Consider the following 22,324-nt stretch of genomic DNA (forward strand, 5'->3'; position numbering starts at 1 on the left):
CTATACTATATAGCCGCCAGGAACAGGGACTGCTGCAGCTTTTGTAAGGACACACAGGCCAAGACAACGCTCACAGGGTGGCAACAAGCTATAGAATTTTCACCTTCAATCTCGAATAGATTTATAACATAATAAATAAATAAGTCGGGTGACAAGACGAGTTATATACGGGCCGAGATCAAAGAAGATCGGGTCTCAGCGCGTCCTTGAATCATGTTAGAGGATTGGATTACTTGGTCTGAACAACATGCATTTACAAAGCGTTTCTTTCTATACAAATTTGCATGACCAGACATTATTTCTTTGAGGGCTCGCAGACAGCGGTTGGACTGCCTTTATCTCTGCGAACCGTTCTGGTGGAACGTCCCGAGACTCCGAAGATGCTGACGGCAGCAAAAGCAAAGACGATGGTTTCTTTCGGAGGGCTGAAGGCTGAAGGCTGAAGAGGTGAAATTGAAGCTGCAACGGATGTTGTTAAGCCTCCGGGCGCAGAGATGACATGAAAGACCTCAATGGTGCACGACGGCCTGACCGGGGTAGCCTCCCTCGCATGATTGGTTGCGGTCTGCAGGATCTACGGATCGCCAAGCAGGCGGTGCATCTCGGGAGGCAAGGAGACGCCAGTCCTTCACATTTGAAATCATCCTGCATTGTCTGTTGAAAGTTGAAACTCAAGACATAGTACATACCTAACTCCCTCCTTCTACGGTCTGATCGTTGATACCCATACTTATTATGCACACACAAAGAAGCGCAGTGCAGTGCATGACATCTCGTAGTAGTCGGACATGTTGCCAGTTGGTTTGTACCTCTCTAACTACCTACCTACTATCTACTCTCCTGCCTAATTTGACCCACACTAAACCACAACCGTCATGGTGGTGGCCCCCCTCTCCCCTTCCCACAATCCACATTGAATCAATCGAGGCCTCCGATCCTGGGCACTACTACTGACAGCGTTTGCTCTGACGCTGAGCTCTTCCATCTCACCACCCACCACTCAGCACTTACCACCACTTGACCACCCCTGCTGCCTGCTGCGCTTCTCATGCGAGCCTGCGCCTAGTGGCCTGCAAGGGCCTGCAGCCATCGATGCAGGATAAGGTCCTACAGCATATTGTGTCACAGAAAGTGTGGTCCCTACGACAGAAGATGGTTTTTTATCTTTACGGAGTCGACGATGATGATGCTATCCCAAATTCCCAAGGTCCCTGAGGAACGGAACGGAGTATCAGAAGATAGCGCTGGGCGCAGTGGAGTCCGGCGCCATCGAACGAGTCTTACTGGAAGGAGGATGGCGTGCGGCGAAAGAGACAGGAATGTCGAGAAAAAATCTGAAATAATTTCTGAAGGGGAGAGCTTCCAGAATTCTCGGCGGCAGGGCAAAAAAAAATCCCTGAGGGCAGCAGCCCGCTAATCAGATGACACTTGCCGTCCACGGGGGGGTTGCGTGGAGGCGTCCATCATTCTTCTCTGATTCTGACCATTCCGGAGTGAAGGCGTGCTCTTATTCTTGCGGGGGCGTGGAAAATTTACCAGAGTCCAATCATCACAGTCAGCACCGCTATCCACCCAGACAACGTGATCGCCCTCCACCTCCTTACTGCTCACGCGATTTCTCCCTTTCTTTATCGATTCCAGAATACGTACCGCGCTGCCAGCAGAATAATAATAAATAACTGATGCTGACTCAAGCCGCTGGTCTCAGGCGCAGAACGACTAACCTGCTTACGTACCCGTGGAGTCGCATGTCGCACTGCAGGCTGGGCTGTCGACGAAGGATGAATAAGAATCCACGATTGGTATCAGGCAAGGTGTGACAGCACAAGACTCGAAGATCGACTTTGGAAGATAGACTGGACAGTGGATGGGAGTTCAGCCTTCTGGAGTATTGTTCGGAGTTGATGACGCAGCCCGGGCCTTACAACAATCGGGCAGTCCCATCGGCCCATCAGGAACAAGCTTCCATTACGTCATTCCAGATCGTTGGGGAAATGAATTGCATATTGCAGAATTCTGCAGATCATCTTCAACCTTCTGCAACTGATAACAGGTTCTCATTCTTATTACGGAGTCCCATTATTGTGCTCTGGATATGTTATACGGACAAAACTCAATATTCAGCAAGGAGATTCTAGAACAAGGCTAGAATCTTAATACCCCCATTAAGGCCGTTCCTCATCCTTCGAGAATCGGGCAACTGAGCACTGGACCAGTGGCGACTTGCAAGGTGTAACGTTGCCCTATCGCATCGATGATCCCAGAGACCTTAATTCATGTCAACACAGTCAGCCTGTGTCCCTTAACGATCGGAGTATTAGCCCTGATCGCGCTGATGGACTGGGATCAGAAGATCATCCTTCAACGATTACTCCGTAAACTACTCCCGTCCCTTTGTAGGGGATCGCCTAGCCCTGTCAAATCAACGCCACATCGCGGCTGAGAGGAACGCAGGAACAAAGATCGACGGCAAGGCCGTTTGTATCAAACGGTGAAGACAGACGAGACCCGGAGACCGTCTCTCAAACCTCTTTGCTGGCTCTTCTTGGCTACTACTGAGTCCTGGCGTCATGTATCTCTTGAAAGCAAAAATGCTACCGCAGACGGGCGAGGGAAATTAATTCCGTGGAGACCACGGAGGACGACACACCTCATCGACGGCGGCTTTGATTAACCAGAATCTACGAACAGACTGACCCTGTTGACCTCGTCAGATCTGACGATAAACCGGTTTCCATGGACTCTCCTCACCTCCTGGTCCACCACTATCCACTCTGATTCTTGGTTGCCAACCCAATCTCTCGTCCTACACGATTGAGTTTACCAATCGATCATTCAGGGAAATGCACAAAAGGAGGTCTCCTTTGATATGGGGTGGGTATCCGCTCACCGACTCAGTCAGTCAGGTCAGAAGGTAGTAAGTGATAGTATGTTGCTGTAACCTGATGTTGCCAACAATAATAATGCCGCCGATGCTATCCGCGCTCGTAGCGGACAACAAGGTCACCAAGAATGGGGTACATCTGATTCTAGAACTTCAGTGGGGAAACTTGAAGGTGAAACCGCAGGCAAAACCTGGTGAGTCGCTAGACTTCGCTCCACTGCAAATATTTTTTTATGTAACTCTCTCCCCTCGCCTGTTCTCGGGCCTGGTTCTGCCGCTGCGATCCACGGAGCTCGCCTACAATCAACGAACACTGACGGTCGACCCTGCGACTGTGACTGCGGGCGGTGGTGTGACTATTGCTGGTATCAACACAAGCTCGGAGATTTGGCGATGATCTCATTCAATTGGGCAGGTGCTTTGTCTAGACACTGAGATCAATGAGTCTGGAGACTGGAGTCAATGAAGATCAGGCTGATCTTCTCTCTTGCAGTCTTGCTTGTTGCTTGATTCCCGTCATCACGTGAGGAAGCCTTCACTCCACGCACTTCTGACCACTATCACCACTCCAACAAAACCAACAAAAACCAAGGGCAACGAGCCGGCCATTCCGAAGAGACCAAACGAATCCCAAAGCAGAAAAAGAATCAAAGACAAGACCAAGGTCCTGAACTCAAAACACTTCCCCGCTCGATTTGCCGACCTGCATTGGACGGCCGACCTGCTCTCCCCCAGATTGGTCTGCTTCTTGCGCTATGACGGCATCCGCATGGAGTGTGGACGCATTTCATTGCGGAGAAGCACAAGATGCTGATGCCCTCTGCAAGAAGACGACAAGCTGCTGCACGGTTGCGTGAGCCCTCTTCCCTCCTGTACGGCACGAGATGTGTCGAATTTCTGGGTCTGTTACTCGCTGCTGCTTCCCTGTCTTGCCTGTCCAGGCGAAACTGCTTTGAGACCGTCTTACGTCGATCCAGGATGCGGATGCCTGTCGCAGGAGCTGTTCTGAAGCTGCTAGCAAACAGCTTGTGAAGCACCAGATGCAGAGGGAGAGTTAGAGATGGGGATCCCTCTGAGTCGTCTCCCTCAGAATCAAACTCGAGCGCGATATCTTAGGAGTTTCCTTGCGGCTCATTGCATGCCTCGGGGATAGCTTATTTCCTTCACACCGCCGAACTGGACAACTTTGGGGTCTGGAGCCCTAGATCAACGGCTTCCCCAGATGATTTCAAATCAAAGCTCAGTCTCCGGCGCTTCTCCTCCGACGTCGTCGACAGCTCCAAATCAAGACACACGATGCTATTCGCAAAAAACACCGCACCTACCCCGCTTCTTTTCCTGCACACCCTCCAATAGTGATTTATCATAGTGCCTGAAAGGCCGGCAGTCAACTAGCCACCCCAGATGCAGCTGCAAACCCCGCTATTCGGGTAGCGACCTGTGAGTCCGACAGCCGACTAGCTTTGTAACCAAACAAGTTAGCGCGCTCGAGAAGACAAAGACATCGATAAATTGTGGCTGAATTCCAGCTAGCGACTGACTCCAGAGTCCCCAAGACTCATTGCCAGGTCGCTACAGCTGTGGCTTGCGCTCTTTGGCGAAGTTTTGATATTGTGTCTTTGGACTGTTATTGTCGGGTGGAAGCGCTTCCCTTGATGCGCCCGCCGCTGACAAAGTCGGATCTCACATTTGATTCTTTGAGTCGGAGGTCTCGTGATATCGGCATACCCGGCGAGTCCGAGAGCTTCTGTCTCTGCTTCGCTTTACGATGCAAATCAATGAGGTTTTGAGCAGTTCGTCCACACGCATTTCTTTCGTCTCAAGACTCGGCCAGCCTCACTCTTTCACGCTAAGTCTTGTCGCCTATGCGCTATTCCAGGAAACCATTTACGTCTCTTTCATGGCGCTCGGTTAGGCTAACTCTTTTGAAGGTAGCCAAAACTATACTCTCAAGCCCAAAAGCCGCCCAACACTGTCGCGTGCACAAAGGGTGATGTAGTTGATTGATACAGCCCTTGAAGTTAGCCCTAGATTCCAGGGGCGGCGCCGGATATGGAGGGTGACTGACACAATGATTGCTGACAGGGCTATAACAATCTGTAGAGTAGGTATCATGCAGCTAGAACTGTAAATATTTATTTCCTCCGCTCCCTTGAATCGCGCGTGCAGGTTTTATCTTCTTTGGAGGCCGATAGGTGGCCTAGAGGAATATATATATTTCAACTCATTGCACAAGCCGTCAAGCCACACAAACAAAACGGATAAATCACCAGTTTCACTGCACAATTACGCATAAGAAGATCTCAATTTATGGTCCTTCTCACCAGATCAAGTCTGGTTGAGCACCTCAGAGTCAGGTTAGCCATGGGTGCAGCCCGTTAAATGATGCAAGATCATGAGATAAACCGCTCAATATATACCGGTACAGTGCGCTGGCTGAAAGACCCCTCAGCCCTCCATTTGCGACTTCCTGCTGTGGGCAGCTGATCAAAACAAGCGTTGTGAGCTACTCATTAGGCAAGCCCAATCCAGTAGTAACAGTAGGCTCAGCAGATATATAGTGGTTCCAAGTTGAATCTCCCAGTCCAAGGGTCGCAGAAACACCTACCATATGGTCGGCTGGTGAAAAGCCAAAATAGAAAAACAAAGATAGGATTAGGACCTAATGTGCGTGGATATGTGTGATGTCCCTTCCATGGGGATGGTCATCCATCATCTTTTATATGGGTGACTGTATTAAGGTTTGGAAAGAGATGTGAGGTTTTGGACATTGACGGGCGTGTCGCTTTTGCCTTGTGGGAATCTGCTAGGTTCGCATGGGCCCTAAGATACCAGGAAGCAAATGGGAGAGGATAAGATCGTAGTATAATCAAATAAAGGTTATGTTCAACAAAGTAACACGCACGACCGTCGATATATATGCTCTAACGAAAGAAATCGAAGCCCAAATCGCAGCGCTACCAAGATACGTGCAGAATCAAATGGTGAACGCTGATTGTAATCAACAGGACTAGACTGGATGAAAGGAATCTCTATACGAGCGCCGACGGCTTGTGACAAGAAGATGGTCAAAGGTATTGGAGGTCCAGGTCTGAGCGCTGTTAATTTGACAAGACAGTAGCGGAGCAACGTAGGGGGTCAACAAGGCCGGGCTCGAGATGAGACGATACAGCAAGAACAAAAGAAGCAGGAAAAACAGGAAGACGGCAGAAATCAGAATAGCAAAAGGAAACAGGAACCGCTGGGACTCCTCATGGAGAACATTGTAGTAGGTATTGACCAAGGCACAGGAAAAGATTTATATGCTAAAAATGCCACATAGATAAGACGACTACCCTGACAACACGCGAGCTTTCATCCAAACGCCTTTCTGCCATCATTAACACCACCTTGATGAGTCGCAGGACCGGCAACATCCGGATCAACAGTATCAAGGCGACTCGTGAAAAGTCAGGAACTCGGCAGTGATAATATACTGAGAAATAAGGTGAAATCTAGAATTAAATGGCTCATGCCAGAAATGCAAGGCAAAGCAGCGCAGGGATCAAGAACCAAAAGACGCAGAAAAACGCAAGTTCGCCGTTCCAAGCCGTAGCACCATAACGAGTGATGAGGAGCATAATGACGAGAAGATGTAGAATGGTAGAGGGTTGCTCCGAGAGGTCCAGCCCATATCAGAAACCAGCTGGCCATGACGATCAAGTAACGGAACAAGGCGAGTGAGTGGCTGCTCGGTGGGCCTGTCGATGAGAAATATAGAACATTATATTCACCATAGAATCCTCATCCGCCACCGAGGTTCGCAAGTTCCGCTTTGCTCGGGTTGAACGATTCAAGCCGAGCTATGCCAGTATAGACCATGTTGCCTTCAAACCCCACCAAAACAAGAAAAGGAATGATGGATCGAAACCCAACAAGCATATTATGTAGAATTACACGGATTCAGCGATCAAAACAGGGGTGACAACCTTTCAACCTTGGGCAAGATGAGCAGGAGTGACACTTTCGGGAGCAGCAGGATCATCACCTACCGCAGCATAACGCTTTCATCACCTTTTGAACAAAGGTGGGCTGCGGCTCATTGCTCGCCTGCTGGGTGCCTTGGACTGGCTGATTCTTCGCCTGGTTGGCGGGACTGCCGACCCGACCTGAGATGTTGGCGTTGGAGTTCTGGAACTGTGCCACTGTCGACGCCGCCGGTGTCGCATCGAATCCCCCGCTCTGGCGTTTCGGCGGGATGCCACCGCCTCTGACGTTTTGCTGCTCGCGCGTCTTCCCGACTCCGGGTTTCGCTGGAGAGGGGGGCGGGGGCTGCGCGGCGTTTAAACGGTCTGCAGTCACGCCGGGCCTTTGACTACTGCGAATGGGCTGGCCGTGGAGGTCCCGGGCGGAGGTGGGAAGAGCGGAGTTGTGGAGCCCCTGCTGTGAAGAGTACGACTTGTACTCCCATCCTCGGCCGTTGTTTAGCTTCATCCAGTCGTACTCGCCGTCCTCAACCTCGCCGGCGTTCTTGAGGGCCTGGGTGAGGAGGTCTCTTAGATAATCGTAGTCGGGCGTGTCTTCGAATCCAAGGTTGCGAACATAGCTCAGATATTTGTTGAATTCTTCTAAACCACGTCAGTAAGCCCAAACATGTGCCGAGGAAAAGAAAACAGACCTGGGAAGCCCTCGCAGAGGTCTTTGATAGCAGTGGTCTGCTTCTTCTCTCCGATCTTTTCGTACTTCTGCTTGTTGGTGGCAGCTTTCAGACCCTGCCACGGCAGACCACCGCGGAGGAAGTACATAAAAACGTGGCCCAGGGCCTCAAGGTCATCTCGTCGTGATTGCTCGCGTCCCAGATGGGTGTTGATACTCATGTAGCGTGCTGTACCGGACAGCGACTTCCGCTCACGGTATGGGATGTGTTGCTTAGTTTTAGGGTCTCGATATTGCTTGGCCATTCCGAAGTCGACGACATGAATCACGTTGGCGGCCTTGGAATTCGGGCGACCGATGAGGAAGTTGTCGGGTTTGATGTCGCGATAGATCAAGTTCTTTTCGTGGATGGTTTGAACCCGAGAGAGCTAGGGATGTGAGACCGAGTTCAGGAAAGCTTGAATAACATCGTCAACTTACCATTTGCTTGGCAACCATGACAACGGTCTTCACAGAGAAACGTCGGTTGCAGTGGTCGAACAGATCTTCCAAACTAGGACCAAGTAGGTCAATCACGAGAATGTTGTGTAGGCCTTCTTGACCAAAGTAGTAGACGTTGGGGATGCCAGCTAGCCAGGTCAGCATCAAGTCATCCATAAACGGCAGATATACTTACGACATCCGACCAGGATCTTGTAAGTCCGATACTCATCTCGGAGCTGGGGAGCATCGCTTTTCCGGGGTTCCTAGGACTATTAGCCATTGTACCTCCAATCACGAGCTTTACACAACACACAAACTTGATCGCAACCTGCTGGTTGTTTAAAAGATTTGTACCCTCAAAGATCACACCAAAAGACCCTTCGCCAATTTTCTTTCCTACTCTGTAGTGAACACCCACTACGTTGGACGATGAGGAAGCCATGTCTGTGCGGTCTATGCGAGTCGGAAACTTTAACAACGGACGAACGTGCGGAAGACTCGACGGGCGGCAAACACGTGAAGGCTAATTTGTCAGTAAATAGAACCGCTGAGTGATATGCGGAGGGAGTAGCAGAATGAACGACTCACAGAAACGTCCGAATAGTGCTATTCTATACCATTCATGCAGAAACTCAAAGTGTAGATGGCACACAAGACGACCACTCGACGACACCAGTATGGACAAGTACGACTGGCAATGGCGAGGCAATACTCGGGAACAAGAGCGGATAGAAATACGGCGAGGCGAACGAAGACAAAGCTCAAAGGGTGTCTTCGGAGTCGAAGTGAGGTCCGATTCAAATGGCGGAAGTGATCTCAAAACCGTCGGCGATTTCGAGAATAGGATAGGACTGATAAAAAGGACGGAGCTCCCAGGAATCTGCACCAACTGCGCAGCAGTCTATCGAACTGCAGCCAGCAGCGGTTGAATGGGGTCGGAGGTGGACGGGGGGAGGAGAGGTGTGAAGGGGAGAGGAGAAAAGGCGAAGAGGAGACAGATGGAGATCGACGGAGTGCGGTGAGTGGGTAGGGGGGAAGGCGTGAGCGGACGCAGGAAAAAGGGAAAACGAGGCGGAGAGGACGAGAGTCCGTTGAGGGAGAAAGGCGAGAGGCGAAAAGGCGAGAACAGGAGAGGATGAGAGAGAGCCAGAGCCAGAGCCAGAGCCAGAGCCAGAGCCAGAGCCAGGGCCAGGGTGATGATGGGCTTGTCTGGTAAGGGCGAAACGCCCGTACCCGACCGAGTTGCGCCCTCTATACGGTAACTTTGGTATTAGGTATCAATCAATTAATCGAGCCGGCGCCAGATGCACAGCATTTGCATGATTTTGGAACTATTTGATTTTATCTACAGTGTTCACGCCTATATTCAGTACTGCCACAGCTTCTGTTTATTATCGAACAGAATCATCATCAGCAAATGAGCTGGCATTCGATGTCAGAAGCAACTCGCCGTGAGCGTTTTTTTTTTTTTTTTTTGGTCGGGCGTTGAGCAACAGAGAGCGGTCACGGGAGTCCAGAAGCTTTTCTCCAATTAGTTTGTGCCGAGGGCGATCTTGGCATGAAGCTCTCGACGGGCAATTTCCACTGCACTGGCCGAAAGAATTGGTAGGTAGACTCAATACTATATCTACCAGGTAGATATTAACGTCACTGAAGAAAGCAGGCTCCGTTCGATTTGGTCCAATTCAGGGCCATTGAGCAAGGGACTACGTATTGGGATTGTTGATGTGGTGACCGAGGACTCTCCTACCTATCATACTGGGAACCTTGTCCAATTGACTCAGTCTGGAATGCAGGTCCAAATCTACCAATAACAGGGACCAGCGAGCTCAGCTTGAACCTTGAAGACACCTGCACTACGGAGTACTGGACTCTGGAGAAGTCCGGGATCTCCTTTTCTTTTTCTCTTCTTTCTTTCACATCTTTCTTTTGCTACCCCTGACCATTATCGTTATTAAAAGTGACCAGCTGCATTCGCTTTAGCCCTGGGCTGATTCAATGATTATCGATTACCACTAGGGGAGGTTAAATTGCTGCTAAATTAGTGGGCTTTTGGTAAGATGTGGTATTACCGATACGCGGCCTGTCAACATAGACACATCATCGACCCGTTCGAAGTCTCCATATAAAATCTCGATTCCTTGAATTGATCTGATTGTTTTGAATCTTTTGATCCCGAAATTCTCTTTGATTGAATTATGTCATTGTTTCCTTCGAACCTCTGTTCCACCAGACCTCCAAGCTTCAGGCACAGCCGGTAGTGACCGGCGTACCTGCTGATACTCGCTCATGCATTAAATCCCCCCTGCGCAGGGCTTCTCCATATGACACGTCTACAAGAAACGACCCACTGCTAAACAACGTCCAATCTAGTTCTGCTACAGACTTTCTTGTCCTGCGCTTGAAATTCAGTTTCCCTGCCCTGCGGTCAAAGCCTGTGCAGAGAAAGGCGTTGGGTTGAGCGAGGTAGCCAATTCTGATCGCGCCAGTACCGACCCGCTGCGCGCGTGCGTGAACAGGCTATTTTTACGTGAAGACTGCTCACTGCCTAGAGATAATGTATGACACGATCAACAGCCATCTCTGTATGGGTAACAAGAAAATCCTATCGGTGTAATGATAGGATTTAGAGAAGTCTGTAACTCCTATCGTCTAGATCAGATGCGAGGAGGATTCAAAGGATAGAGCCTACTGCAGATGCTCTAGGCCATACACCTCGTACATATCAATTATAGCTCATCCTCCGGAACATCTTCCGCCTCGCTACCCAGCTCGTCCGCGACCAGGTTCCCGTCGCCATCTTCGTCGTTTTGGTCATCGTCCTCTTCCTCACTACTAGAACCGCTGCCCTCGCTTTCGCCGTCGCTGCCGGGATCATAGTCTTCCTCTTCCTCATCTTCTTGGTCCTCGAGCTCGCGCTGGGCTTTTTGTAGCTCGCTCTCGCCAGCGTCTTGCGCGTCGGCCCCGGCGTTTTCTTCCGTCTTCGCGCCGTTGATGTTGTAGCGTTTTGCGCGTCGAGCGTCCGCGAGACTGGCATCTTGCAACCCGTGCGTCTTAATGTAGGTGTCGATACCGGAGTAATCTGCCTGGTCAATCATAGAGAACTCGAACTCCTGCGTTTCGTCACTGCCAAGAGCGCGCGCCACAACGTTAAGATTGAACGTCCGCTGGAGAACAGACGTATAGGAAATTGAGTCCACACTTTCAAAGGCGAAGAATAATATAGGTTTTTTGAAACCGAAGAATATCCCTGTAGACAAGAAGAAAAGATATCCTGGGCAGGTCAATTAGCATGATATTTAGGAGTAGACACCCAGGATACATACCTTCTTTACTACCTCGGAATGCTTTGACATGGTATGCTTTCTCCCCCTTGCGATGTGCCTCCGGCATGGCACTCACGAATTCCTGCGCATCCGGACGCACAACCAGGACACGGGGCAGGTTTTCATTCAGCACCCGCCGAACCAGACTCTCAGCCATCTCACCACCTTCGTGCCCGATCTGCTGTCCTTGGCCAGAGAATGCAGCCTTTGCAGGCCCGTCATTAATCGTCCACACAAGTGTCTCTGGCGTAGGTTCGCCTTCCGGAGGAGAATTGATCCCATCGGCGTATTGAGGGATAACGCAGAAGTTGAATTGCCGCTGATTCTTTTCTGGAACGGGGAGACAGAGAACATGTTCTGTACGGCGTTAGCTCTTGAGCCCGGTGAAAATGCCCCAATAAATCACTCACGAATCCTGTCCAGAGGAACGCCAAACTCTACCTCCTTCGATGCCTGATTCCTCGCTCGAAGGTACCTGTTACCCGCGGTAATCTCCAGTGTCAGCTTCTTCCTCTGTGGCGTAACGAACGACACATCCTGCATGTAGAATTGTAGCGCCGCGTGTTTTTTCAGATCGGCCAGCGATTGAGTGCCCACAAGTTCGTTTCCATTTTCGATCTTCCGTTTTTTTGCGGCCGGGCCATCGTTAATGGGTTGTGTGGTTGGCGCAGCGTTTGCATTTCTGATTCTCAGGCTAGACGTATATCGAGCAATATCTTCAAAAAGAGGGACGTGCTGAGGGGTTGATCCTAAAGAAAGAGGTTGGTGATTAGTATTGAATACTTTCCCCCAGAGTAGGGGTCGAAGAGAATGCGTACTGATCGCATCGTACACCCGTTCTTTTAGCGCAGGCTCAGCGGCAAAGGCTTCCTCAATCGCCGGTATCTGGGTTGGTATTTGCGCTGGGATGATGCGCGACGGAGATGCGGAGTTTATCGTGGCAAAAGCCATGCTCGCGGGGGTGCCCTAAGGGGAGTAGAGCGCCAACTGGAATGGGCTGTACATACAAGGAGGACGAATCCAGCCAGACAGAGTCGCCAGAGGTAAGAAGTAAAAAGGGATGAGGAAGAACAATTATTGACAAGCGGCTGCGGATCGATGAACGAACGCGGGAGAAAGACAGGCAGGCAGCTCAGGCGCAAAGCAGGGACGTGCAAGTGATTGGGGCAAATTAAAGTAAATAAGGCTTGTTCATTCGTCCAAATAAATGGAGCCTGAGAGGTTATTCTCCCTCTCATTAACTATTCGACCTTAAATCGAGTCTACTACAGAGACCCTGCCGCTTTAACTGATATCGCTTTTGGGCAATCGCTGAGGAGATGCTCTTCAGATACTAGAAAGAGCGTTCACATGGCTCTTCTCCCTATACGGGGTACGAAATAAAATTTCTATAGTGGATTTGCGGACGACCATGCTCCCATGTTCCAACTGCGGAGTATATACAGTAAGATAAACCAAGGCCCAATTCTAGATCTATATGAACAGTAGCGAGGACAGATGCATTGATACAGGGTCCGTTCCCCGGATCTATCCCAGGCCTGCCTGAAGAGCGCCGCTGGTATGGAACCAGTAACCAAAATAGGAAATGCAGTGATCGCAACAGTGAGACTTAAGAATCCCAAAAACCGAGACGATAAGCCCATTTACATGGTTCTCTTTGAGATAAACCAAATCCGAAGCTAGAATACAAGGAAACCGAGCGGGTATATGGAGATATGTGGCCATCCAGGAGGCCTGAACGCTGAAGCAGAGAGACAGAAGAGAATGGAAGACATGTAATGCCAATGTGGATGAAAAAAACCAGGCCCATTTATCATTTGCGCGATACATGAATGCAAAGGAAAAGCAGTCGCAAAGGGGGTATATAAGTGCAGAACGAACGGGCAACATTATCAACAAGGTCCTTGGACGGACCGGTTCTATCTCGCGAGCGCATTTTCTTCCGTGGTTGGATCCAGGTTGCGTTTTCCGGATGCCACTGATTTCGGAGAAGTACTCAGGCCAGCCTTGTCGGACTGGGCTGATCCGACTATGGGGTCTAGTGACGTGGCTCGGAGTGAAGATGAACGTGGTGGCCGAAGAGGACTTGAGTCAAGGTCTGGAGCTGGCTCAAGGACAGGTGGACTCCGTCCACGGAGGTTGTCCCTGTCGGGGACATCTGAAGAAACTACACCAACGGGGGAAGCGGGCTCTTCCTCAGTCCCCGTGAATGTATCCACTTCCTCATACTCGTCCTCCGGGTCCTCCTCCTCTTCTATTATCTGACTCTTTCGCGCCACAGGGCGAGTTGCTTTGGCGCTTGGACCGTCTAGCATGAGGTCTCCGTTGGGGTATTCTGACGCCATTCCGCCGGATGCCATTAGGTTTGCGGTGTGTACCATAGGCCCCTTGAATGTAGACCGTTTCCGCCGTGCAAATACAAGGCTTGAGGATGGAGAATATAGTAAAGGAGTTGGGGCAGCTTCGTTGAACGAGGAGGAAGGAGCCCCCTCGGAATCAGCCATATCTCGGAATCCGTGATTTGGGTTTCGAACTAATCGGATATTCGAAGGAAAGCGTGCAGACGTACTAGGAGTCGTAGGGAGCACTTTTACGGATGGATGAGGTGACTTCGCAACTCGGGCGGTTGGAGTTGTCACAGAACCAATGCTGTTAGAAGATATAGATGAAGCTTTGGAATGAGAATGGCCGTGATGAATGCTTCGAATGGATGACACGGATGAAGATGTTGATTTACGACCCCGTAAACCAACCGAGGAACGTCGATAGGAGCCTCTCGGCGTGAGAGGGGAAGGCGATAGAGAATTTCGATGGCTTGCATGACTGGTACTCACCGGCCGGGGCTGTCGAGGATAAGAGTGACGGCGGTTAGGATAGGACGCGCTACTTGGAGCCAAGCTGCTCGCATTGGAAGCCCGTTTGATCTGAGTCGGCGTCGCTATGTCGCTGGGTTGGCTAGTGCTTGAAGAGGCTAAAGCCGACTTCTTCGTCCCCTCCTGTCCTTTGGCGGGACTGAGTTTCTCAGAGAGGAATTTGCGGTGTACTCCGCTTGTAGACTTGGGGTGTGGAGACTTGGCTCTCTTCGCAGATTCAACAAACCAATGTTTTAAGGAGGCGAGTTGGCTGATGATTGGATACTGGCGACGACCGGTGCGGCGTCGAAAGATTCCACCATGCTGTGATAGCTCGGGTTGAGATGCGCTCACATGTAGTGTGCTTGGCCTTGACCGTCTTCGATCCTTTGGGGGAGGCACCGGAGGGCGTCGCCGGGTGGAACTGTTGGAGCGAATGGAGTCCTTATCGACAGGAGGAGGTGGTGGCGTGTTGAGCTCTGGTGGCTGCACAGAGGGCTCGGGGAGAATTGGTAGCTCAGGGACAGCAAGTTGCGAGGGCAAGCTTCGGCGATCTCTCCGGCCACGTTCATGGAGACCAGTCGAATGACCCTCTTCGTCAACTTCAACCAGCGCGGCGGAGATCTTCTCCAGGCGACTGCTCGCTGCGCTAAGACGGCGGATATTCTTCGCCTCCGCATCCCGCTCTCTGCGTTTGCGCTCTCTTTTAGCCTCTTTTCGTTGCTCTTTCTCAATCAAAAGAGCCCACCAGCCGGCCAACGCGTCACAGCGCTGGGAAAGAACACTATTAATTACCTCGTCGATATTGATACCTGCACTTTTCATTCGCTGTAGGGTCGTCTTTTCTAAAGCTGTCGAAAAAGGTGGCGGGCGTGGTATCTTCAGGATCGCTAGCTGCTCCGGGGCGTGTTCGGACAGAAATTGATGGGCTAGAACGTCGCTCAGGCTAGGCCGAAGAAGTGGTCGTTTTGAGAGAAGTAGATTTATGAGTGTCTTTGAATCGTCCGAAAATTTATCATTAAAAATCGGTCCCTCGCTCAAGATCCGGTTTTTCGTGACCTGGTCGTCGTCATCATCGTATGGAAGTTCCCCTGCGATCAGCGCATAAAGGATGATTCCCAGACTCCAGACATCCACCTTCTCCCCGGCGTATTTCTCAGCCTTGAGCATTTCAGGTGCGCTATAACAAACGGTACCGCAGAATGTTTGAAGATAGCTCGCTTTGCCTTCGTATTCCCTAGTAAACCCGAAATCGCATAGTTTCACGTTGCCGTGCTTGTCTAGCAAGATGTTTTCTAGCTTCAAATCGCGGTGTACGCATGACTTGCTGTGAACGTAAGAGACAGCGCCAACAAGCTGGGTGAAAATCTTCTTGACCTTGTCGATAGGCAAGGGACCATTTTGCAAGAGGTAGTTGTACAATTCATCACCTACTCGGCGTCAGATAGCTCGACCATTGTTTCTGGTAGCTTGCGTTACATACCAGGACAATACTCAAGGACCAACCAAACAAGCTTTTCTGTCACGATAACTTCGTACAGTCGCGCAATATGGGGGTGGAGGAACTGGCGATGGTGGTGGATCTCTCGTGCTAGATTCGGGTCCTCCTTGTTCGATGATTTGAGCACAACCTATACGGTATCAGTAAGACGTTCTATGGTGTAATCAAGCGATGGCTGACCTTTGAACCATTAGTAAGCTTATGCGAAGCCAGGTAGACCTTCCCGAATGAACCCTTTCCGATCAATCTGCCCAAGGTATAGTTTCCAACATTCCGGAGGTCTTTGGACGAGAACTCTCTAAGCAGTGGCAAAAGCGGTTAGACAGAGTCTCGTAGAGACAGCGTAGGATTGGAGGAAGGTCTTACTTGAGAAGTTCATTGTATGATTCGGCAAGCTTCTCCTTCTGCTTCTGGGAATGGACCTCCGCTCTCGTTCTATGAGGTGGCATGTGTTTCGAGGGCACCTCCGCCTATACCGACGAGGTCTGCGGAGTGGGATATATAGGATATGTATGATAGCAAAAGCTCGCCGGTCAGTTGCGTTTGCTTTGAGCCTGCCATTCAACGATGAAGGCGAGAGACGAGTGATGAACGGGTTGTACAGAGAATGATGTTGTTCGAAGGGGCGAGTAATGAGGTCAAACGGGGGCGAGCCCGGAAGACGAAGGAGGACGACGACACGGCCGAGTAGCGCGCAAAGGATTGAGATTCGCTTGATGAGGGTTTGGAATAGGACAAAGAAGTGGTCCCTGTCACAATTTGAGGTAGGCAAGAAGAACAATAGAAACCCAAGGTCGGAGTTGTTGTCGGCGCAGGACTTTTTCTTGGTGGCCTGTGGAATGGGGGACAGGAACAGGAACCAACAACACGGTCGGGAGGTCGGCGGGCCGGAGACAAAAGTTCCAGAAGACGTAACTCGGACTTCTTGATGCGGGATATTAAGAGATTATATGATCCAAATGGCAGACGAAGGAATCGAAGAAAGGGAGCGACATGCAGGAGAAAAGTTCTTCGAAGCTCTCCCCGAGCGGATTTTGAGGGGAAGGATATCGGAGGAAGGCTCACGCAGCAAGCCTGGATCTGAGACACTGCGCAACTGCAGCTACCGATGGCATATGGCCCGGGGAGGGTCTGGATTATTATCGAGCTGTGAATAATGTGTTCCTGGCATCAACGATTACTTTAATCTTACCGTCTCCTAGATAACGTGGGTCGATTCGATTCCGTCATCAATTTTAAGACGACTACGATCTATGAGGTTGGAGCTGCTATAACTATACTGTTCTGGATACAGTTTATACAGCCATGACATACAACCAATAATCTATTCTATTTGAGGGTATGAGCGTGGTTGACTGGTTGCATATCTCTGAAAGGTCCTTACCAAAGCTGTCCATCAATGTCTAACATTATAAAGGAGTGTTTGTCGTCAATTTTCCCGTGGTGGGTTCTCAACCCCTGAATCAAAGGCGACCCAAGTGCATCAAATTTAGCAGCGGGCGTCGATGACATATCTCGCTAGTCCTCGTTAGATAATAGACTGCCACTGGCGGACGGTCACTGGAGATAGCAGGTTTTGCTCCTTTTTAACCTGCCCCAGCGCCCATATTGATTGGTCTGCCTGCTGGTCGTATGAGACTATTGCATCACAGCTCAGCACACTACTCCGGAATAAACTACGCAAAGAGCCGAAGTGGAGGCGGTCTTGGGGCCTTGGGAGTCGATCTATTTGCCTTCTCGAAGTCGCTTCGGATTCCTGGTCCCGTCACCGATTGGATGCTTAAGAGATGTGTGGCTCAGGAGATTTTCTCTGTGGAATCTTTGGGGCATACTGCAACTTTATTCTATAAGCTTAAGCAAGTCAATAATCCGTCTCTCGCCACCATGGGAGGGTGTGTAAATGTTGCATCGTCCGATGCGTAGCACAAAGGGCAGGGTCAATACTGTCTAATCCCTGTTCACCTTGGAAGGCGAGTGAAACCATGCCAAAATAGGAGTGCAGGAGATCTGTCCACGGACTTGTCAGAAGGTGTCGAAGAAAGGGCTTTTGTACTGACCCGGGGGTTCTCCAACGCCTTTGCCAAATCCTCCAACCAGGTGCTGCGTCTTCCCGAGTAAGTATCCTCTATTCCCATTTGCGTCGACCATTGATAGTTTTCCCAGCATCTGCGTGGACTGTTAGCAAGCTTCCGGCAAAGGCTCAACAGTACTTACGTCTAGAGTTGCTGTGTTCCAGAATGAGTAACAAGTGTCTGCGTATTTGTTGCACCGTCCGTTAAATCCAGCACATTGAAGTGATTCCTCCGTAGGAGGTAGTATGTTGGGAAGCGTGTCAATGCTCTCATTGATGCTGAGACGGTCTATGGCTTGCGATAGACCTCGAGTTCCGTCATCTCCAGACTCATCCATATCGGAGTCTTCTTCGTCGTCTTCATCTTCGCCTAGCTCAGTCGTTTGCCTCGAGACAAGCCAGCGAACAACAGACTCATACTGTTTCGAGCCAGGAGAGATGAGCGGCGCTCGCCCTGAATTGTTGGATAAGCGATCTAAGAATGTTAAGGCGCCAAATGCGCAGTATGTATGGCCAGCTGAGGGAAACCAAGTAAGAGAAAGCATGAAATGGCAGGGCCGAGTGTAGACATACAATGTGCTTCGCAGTAAGGCCCTTCTGCCATTCCACCATCGTAAGTCTGCAAGGCTTCAGCAAACGTTTTGCGCAAGGGTTTATTTGGCGTGACAGAAAAAAAGAAAGTGTCCCTACCTGACAGGATTCAATAAAACCAACCAGCTTTCCCACATCTATATCCCCAACGTCGTCAAGACCGGCGCTTCTCTGCCCTCTTAAAATATATCGTGTACCGGCACCGAAGCAGCAAAACCGCAAATCACCGCCACCTTCAACCCTATCTTCAGGGCCAAAAACCTCACCAAAGCTTCCATCAGGACGCTGCATCTTAGGTAGCCACCTCAAACATTCCGCCCGTTTCACGCGCGACAAGTCGTCCCCTAAGATCAAAAGTATAACCAGCGCAAAGAAGGTTGAAGGCACATTCGCCGGATCCCATGCTTCATTCTCTTGCGTCCGTTTCTTTGCACCAAAGTCCGTCCCTGTGAATCCTCGAAAACCTCCAGAGGGGACCTGGCAATGGTATATCCACTCGATGTATCCTTGTCTTTCTTCGGGTGTTGTTTTATCCTGTAAGGCGCCAAGGAGGTCTAAACCGGCAATTGTAAAGAACGCGAGAAGCATGCGGTTGGAATCATTGGATGTATATAGACCTGGTAGGAATGTTTTGAGGCACCGCAGGAAATATCGGATATGGCGGTCTTTCGTGAAGACAGCATTCGACATGATTAGCCGTGAGAGCTCGTGGGGTCAGGACCAACCAGCTTAGATAGTAGGGCAAAACAGAAATGAGCAGATAGTGAAGCGCATGAGCGAGTGTTTGCAGTCTCTATGACGAGAGAATATATGGTCTTGTAGTGTTTCTCTTTTGCGGATGGGTGATTCGGAGAAGCGCAACCCCACATCTCCGCTGGGGAGAAAAAAAGGCCTGAACGGAGCTAGAGCTTCAGCTCACCATCACCATCACTCAAACAAACCAACAACTCCTTCTCGGTTTCGCCTAGCCCGGTCTTTGGCTGGAGACACAGAATACCGCGTCGATGGGCTTCATTTCGTCCAAAACCCTGATTAAGGGCCACGCCCTGTTCCTTTTCACCCTTGCCGTCTACCTAACCAAATCCCCAGAGGTCATCGTCGAGAGCGATGTGGTCTTCATGCTGGGAGAATTCCTCCAACTTGTACAGAAATCCTCTGAGCCCTTTTCACCCCAATTTAGAAGCCCGAGACTAATAGATTACTTGGACTAGGATGCATCCCCAACCTTCTCACGCCCCCAATCCCCCTTTGCCATGTGCGGCATCCTCCTCGTCGCCGACGCCCTGATAGACCTCATTCTCGTGTCCAAGATCCCACACATAAATGAGATTCTGGCCATGGCCGAAGCTGCCCGTTCACAAGCACCCTCCACGGTGAACGGCATAGCCCGCATGCGCAGCAATCCGTTCATTGTGCGTCTCGCGTCGCTCTACTCGGAGATCTGGACGCTGCTTTCGGCGTCCCGGTTTTGCCTCTTCTTTGCGGTCTCGTTCTTCATATACCAGAGTAAACCTGATGCTTGGGGTATTAAGTTTGCTACCCCTGGTGTGGCTGGATCCTCGGAAGAGGCTTCCGGGTTGGATCATTTGAAGAACAGGGTGGTTTTCACGTACGGGTTTATGGAGATGATGTTTTGGTTCTGGGTAGGTGCCTATTGTTCTGGGTCTTAACATTGGTGGGTGACTGATGTGCTTGGTTATTCTAGATATTTTTGACGCTGCGTGAAGAGAGGCAGGAGATCGCGGCACGATTTGCGGAGCGGGAACGAGATCGGTAGACTCGAGTATATCTTTACACAAACGAGCATTGAGTTCATAAAGTGGAGTCACCAAAGTGATCCGAATATCATTTTTCTCATTAGATTACGTTGTGCCTCTTCTTTTCCGCAGAAGTAGAGCATAATAGATACAGTGAGTGCAGTACATCGTTCAATCTCAATCCTTCTGGAGAGATTCCACAATTGAACATTTCAACATGGCATGTGATTAAAAGCCACATTGGCAAGCAAGCAGACAAGCAGGTTTCGACCCCTTACATCAGGAATGCAACACCTGCAACAATTCCTGCAAGCACACAGACTTCCTTGCCACGGAGGAGTACTGCACCGTCAGTTTCCTCGGGCTGGTCACCACCAGACGCGGTGGGGGCCTCGGTTTGAGAAGAAGCCTGAGACTCGGTTTCACTAGCGGAGGTGGTCTCGGTAGAGGTCTCTGTCTCAGTTTCGGTGTCAGTGGTGGTCTCATCGTCCTTGGTGGTGGTGGTAGCGGTCTCAGTGGGCTCGTCAGTGGTATTATCGTCTTCAGCGGTAGTAGTGGTAGTATCGGTGACGGTGGTGGTAGAGGTCGAGTCACTCGCACAGGTGGCAGACTGAGGAAGATCGGTGATTCCAGCACCGCCACAGATACCGTTGGCAAACTCAAGGGCACCTTGAGAATTTCAGATTGTTAGCTGATGATATGAACATGGACGCATATGCATCAATGAGAATGATAAGGTAAACGAGAGTGGACTTGGTGAGAGGTCCGAGTGAAATGATGACTTACCGGCCTGATCCTCGGGCTCGCACGATTTGCTAACGCAGCAGGCCATATCGTCAATGAAAGATCTGGTATTGCAGATGCATTCAACATTGATCAAGCTGCACTCCTTAGGAGTTGCTCCAGTGGCACAGTCTTGCTGTTTTATTATCAGTATTGATGGCCTTTGGATGACCGAAGACACTACAAGCTGAGATTGAACGAGAGTCGGGGGCTGGGGAAACGACGTACAGCACAAGCTGGAAGACCAGGCATGCCCTGAGCAGAAACGGAGCTCAGGCAAGCGGCCAAAGCCAAAGCGAGGGTTTGAAGCTTCATGACTGCGAAGTTATGATGAATTGGGATGAAAGAAGAGTTCAAGAGAGGGAGAAATGGCTCTGGGAGTAACGGGCGTGTGGTGAGGGGAAGACGGTGAAGTGAAGTGAGAGCTCGGCTGAGAGAAAATTTGGAGATTTGAGGAGCACCGCGCAGCCGACTATCCTTGTTGATTCCCCCGCTTGCCTTGAGCTATTTAAGGCTTATCATACGGGCCTCAGTCAGGAACCATCACCCTCTGTTACTCGGCAAGCGTCTTTACTTGTCTGGCTGAACAGCGGAAAACCTCTGCGTCTATTGTATAGTGACTGTGCAAGGATGAAGACGCTGCTGTTCACGATTCCCATATTATGGTTTGTGAGGCATGTTCTCCGCTATTGAGTGGTCACACCTCGTTTATGGCATGCCTTGGGAACCCTAGCACAGGAACATTACTATAAAGATGCAAGTTTGGGCATATGGGGAATGGACCTTTAGCCCTTAAGAGTCTTTGATGGGACGTTGGACCGATGGTTACTGCTATAGCTCTGGAGAGCAACGGTTAAATGAAATTGTGCCTAGGTGGGATGTGACGGCCCCCAGCTTATGCATTGATCCTGACTGCCATACCCATACAATCTCTGGAGACTCATTGAAGCCACTGAAATGTGGAGGCGACGCTCAGGCGAAACAATGACTTTTTTAGTCCAAGGTAACGAGAGGAATAACCAATCATGAATGGGGAAATTGCTAGCGGTTATTAGCATGTATGCAGGTTCATCCTCGATTCTGTCATATGATTAGCGGGATGGACGCTCAGGTAGGTAAGGTTCTTTTCTCCGCCAGCCGCTCCCCTCCTTCGCCAACATCAGTTTACCTAGGGTATCGTACACCCTCTTACTTTCCTCGGCCGCGGGTCGGAAACGAAACATGGTTCGTTTCCAACGGCGAAAGAGGGGCTGGTTTCTTGCACATTCTCGGTCAAAGCCTGGAGACACTTCGCCTTGGCAAAGTCCGATGATGTTGAGATGTACCTACAACGGGATACATCTGGGGCCGGAGGGTTGGACATGTCCTCCGCAAGCCAGAAGAGAACCCACTTATAGAGTTTAATGGGCTCGTATTGCGCGCGTCTCATGGTTAGGTGGCT

General features: G+C 50.4%; 7 protein-coding genes across 7 annotated transcripts; 1 reads left to right on the forward strand and 6 right to left on the reverse strand.

The window, feature by feature from the left end:
• Nucleotides 1-6,742: 6,742 nt before the first annotated feature.
• BJY04DRAFT_59145 (casein kinase I) lies at nucleotides 6,743-8,654 on the reverse strand. Its single transcript, XM_073720698.1, has 6 exons — nucleotides 8,591-8,654; nucleotides 8,316-8,525; nucleotides 8,196-8,265; nucleotides 8,000-8,148; nucleotides 7,542-7,947; nucleotides 6,743-7,488 (listed from the first exon to the last, which is right to left on the reverse strand). The coding sequence occupies exons 2-6, from the start codon at nucleotides 8,442-8,444 to the stop codon at nucleotides 6,908-6,910; spliced, it is 1,335 nt and encodes a 444-aa protein (XP_073571297.1). The 5' UTR covers nucleotides 8,445-8,525; nucleotides 8,591-8,654; the 3' UTR covers nucleotides 6,743-6,907.
• Nucleotides 8,655-10,131: 1,477 nt separating this feature from the next.
• rtt106 (putative negative regulator of DNA transposition (Rtt106)) lies at nucleotides 10,132-12,472 on the reverse strand. The gene is made up of 4 exons (XM_073711326.1): nucleotides 12,147-12,472; nucleotides 11,739-12,077; nucleotides 11,329-11,685; nucleotides 10,132-11,276 (listed from the first exon to the last, which is right to left on the reverse strand). Exons 1-4 carry the CDS (start codon nucleotides 12,277-12,279, stop codon nucleotides 10,732-10,734), a joined length of 1,374 nt encoding a protein of 457 aa, XP_073571298.1. The 5' UTR covers nucleotides 12,280-12,472; the 3' UTR covers nucleotides 10,132-10,731.
• Nucleotides 12,473-12,679: 207 nt separating this feature from the next.
• BJY04DRAFT_59983 (uncharacterized protein) lies at nucleotides 12,680-13,109 on the reverse strand. Its single transcript, XM_073720702.1, has one exon. It carries the CDS (start codon nucleotides 12,969-12,971, stop codon nucleotides 12,717-12,719), a length of 255 nt encoding a protein of 84 aa, XP_073571299.1. The 5' UTR covers nucleotides 12,972-13,109; the 3' UTR covers nucleotides 12,680-12,716.
• BJY04DRAFT_189082 (non-specific serine/threonine protein kinase) lies at nucleotides 12,680-16,797 on the reverse strand. Its single transcript, XM_073711327.1, has 4 exons — nucleotides 16,048-16,797; nucleotides 15,862-15,979; nucleotides 15,664-15,811; nucleotides 12,680-15,610 (listed from the first exon to the last, which is right to left on the reverse strand). Exons 1-4 carry the CDS (start codon nucleotides 16,128-16,130, stop codon nucleotides 13,248-13,250), a joined length of 2,712 nt encoding a protein of 903 aa, XP_073571300.1. The 5' UTR covers nucleotides 16,131-16,797; the 3' UTR covers nucleotides 12,680-13,247.
• Nucleotides 16,798-17,502: 705 nt separating this feature from the next.
• On the reverse strand, nucleotides 17,503-19,181 carry cdc43 (protein geranylgeranyltransferase type I subunit CDC43). Its single transcript, XM_073711328.1, has 5 exons — nucleotides 18,443-19,181; nucleotides 18,326-18,371; nucleotides 17,896-18,269; nucleotides 17,739-17,847; nucleotides 17,503-17,688 (listed from the first exon to the last, which is right to left on the reverse strand). The coding sequence occupies exons 1-5, from the start codon at nucleotides 19,031-19,033 to the stop codon at nucleotides 17,543-17,545; spliced, it is 1,266 nt and encodes a 421-aa protein (XP_073571301.1). The 5' UTR covers nucleotides 19,034-19,181; the 3' UTR covers nucleotides 17,503-17,542.
• A 75-nt stretch (nucleotides 19,182-19,256) lies between these two features.
• On the forward strand, nucleotides 19,257-20,250 carry BJY04DRAFT_60049 (uncharacterized protein). Its single transcript, XM_073720703.1, has 3 exons — nucleotides 19,257-19,485; nucleotides 19,555-19,986; nucleotides 20,049-20,250. Exons 1-3 carry the CDS (start codon nucleotides 19,348-19,350, stop codon nucleotides 20,118-20,120), a joined length of 642 nt encoding a protein of 213 aa, XP_073571302.1. The 5' UTR covers nucleotides 19,257-19,347; the 3' UTR covers nucleotides 20,121-20,250.
• Nucleotides 20,194-21,307, reverse strand: BJY04DRAFT_60054 (CFEM domain-containing protein). The gene is made up of 3 exons (XM_073720704.1): nucleotides 21,112-21,307; nucleotides 20,887-21,019; nucleotides 20,194-20,769 (listed from the first exon to the last, which is right to left on the reverse strand). The coding sequence occupies exons 1-3, from the start codon at nucleotides 21,196-21,198 to the stop codon at nucleotides 20,375-20,377; spliced, it is 615 nt and encodes a 204-aa protein (XP_073571303.1). The 5' UTR covers nucleotides 21,199-21,307; the 3' UTR covers nucleotides 20,194-20,374.
• Nucleotides 21,308-22,324: the final 1,017 nt, after the last annotated feature.

Source organism: Aspergillus karnatakaensis (genome assembly GCF_047715665.1).
Source record: "Aspergillus karnatakaensis strain CBS 102800 unplaced genomic scaffold BJY04scaffold_24, whole genome shotgun sequence".
In the NCBI taxonomy this organism is placed as follows: Eukaryota; Fungi; Ascomycota; class Eurotiomycetes; order Eurotiales; family Aspergillaceae; genus Aspergillus; species Aspergillus karnatakaensis.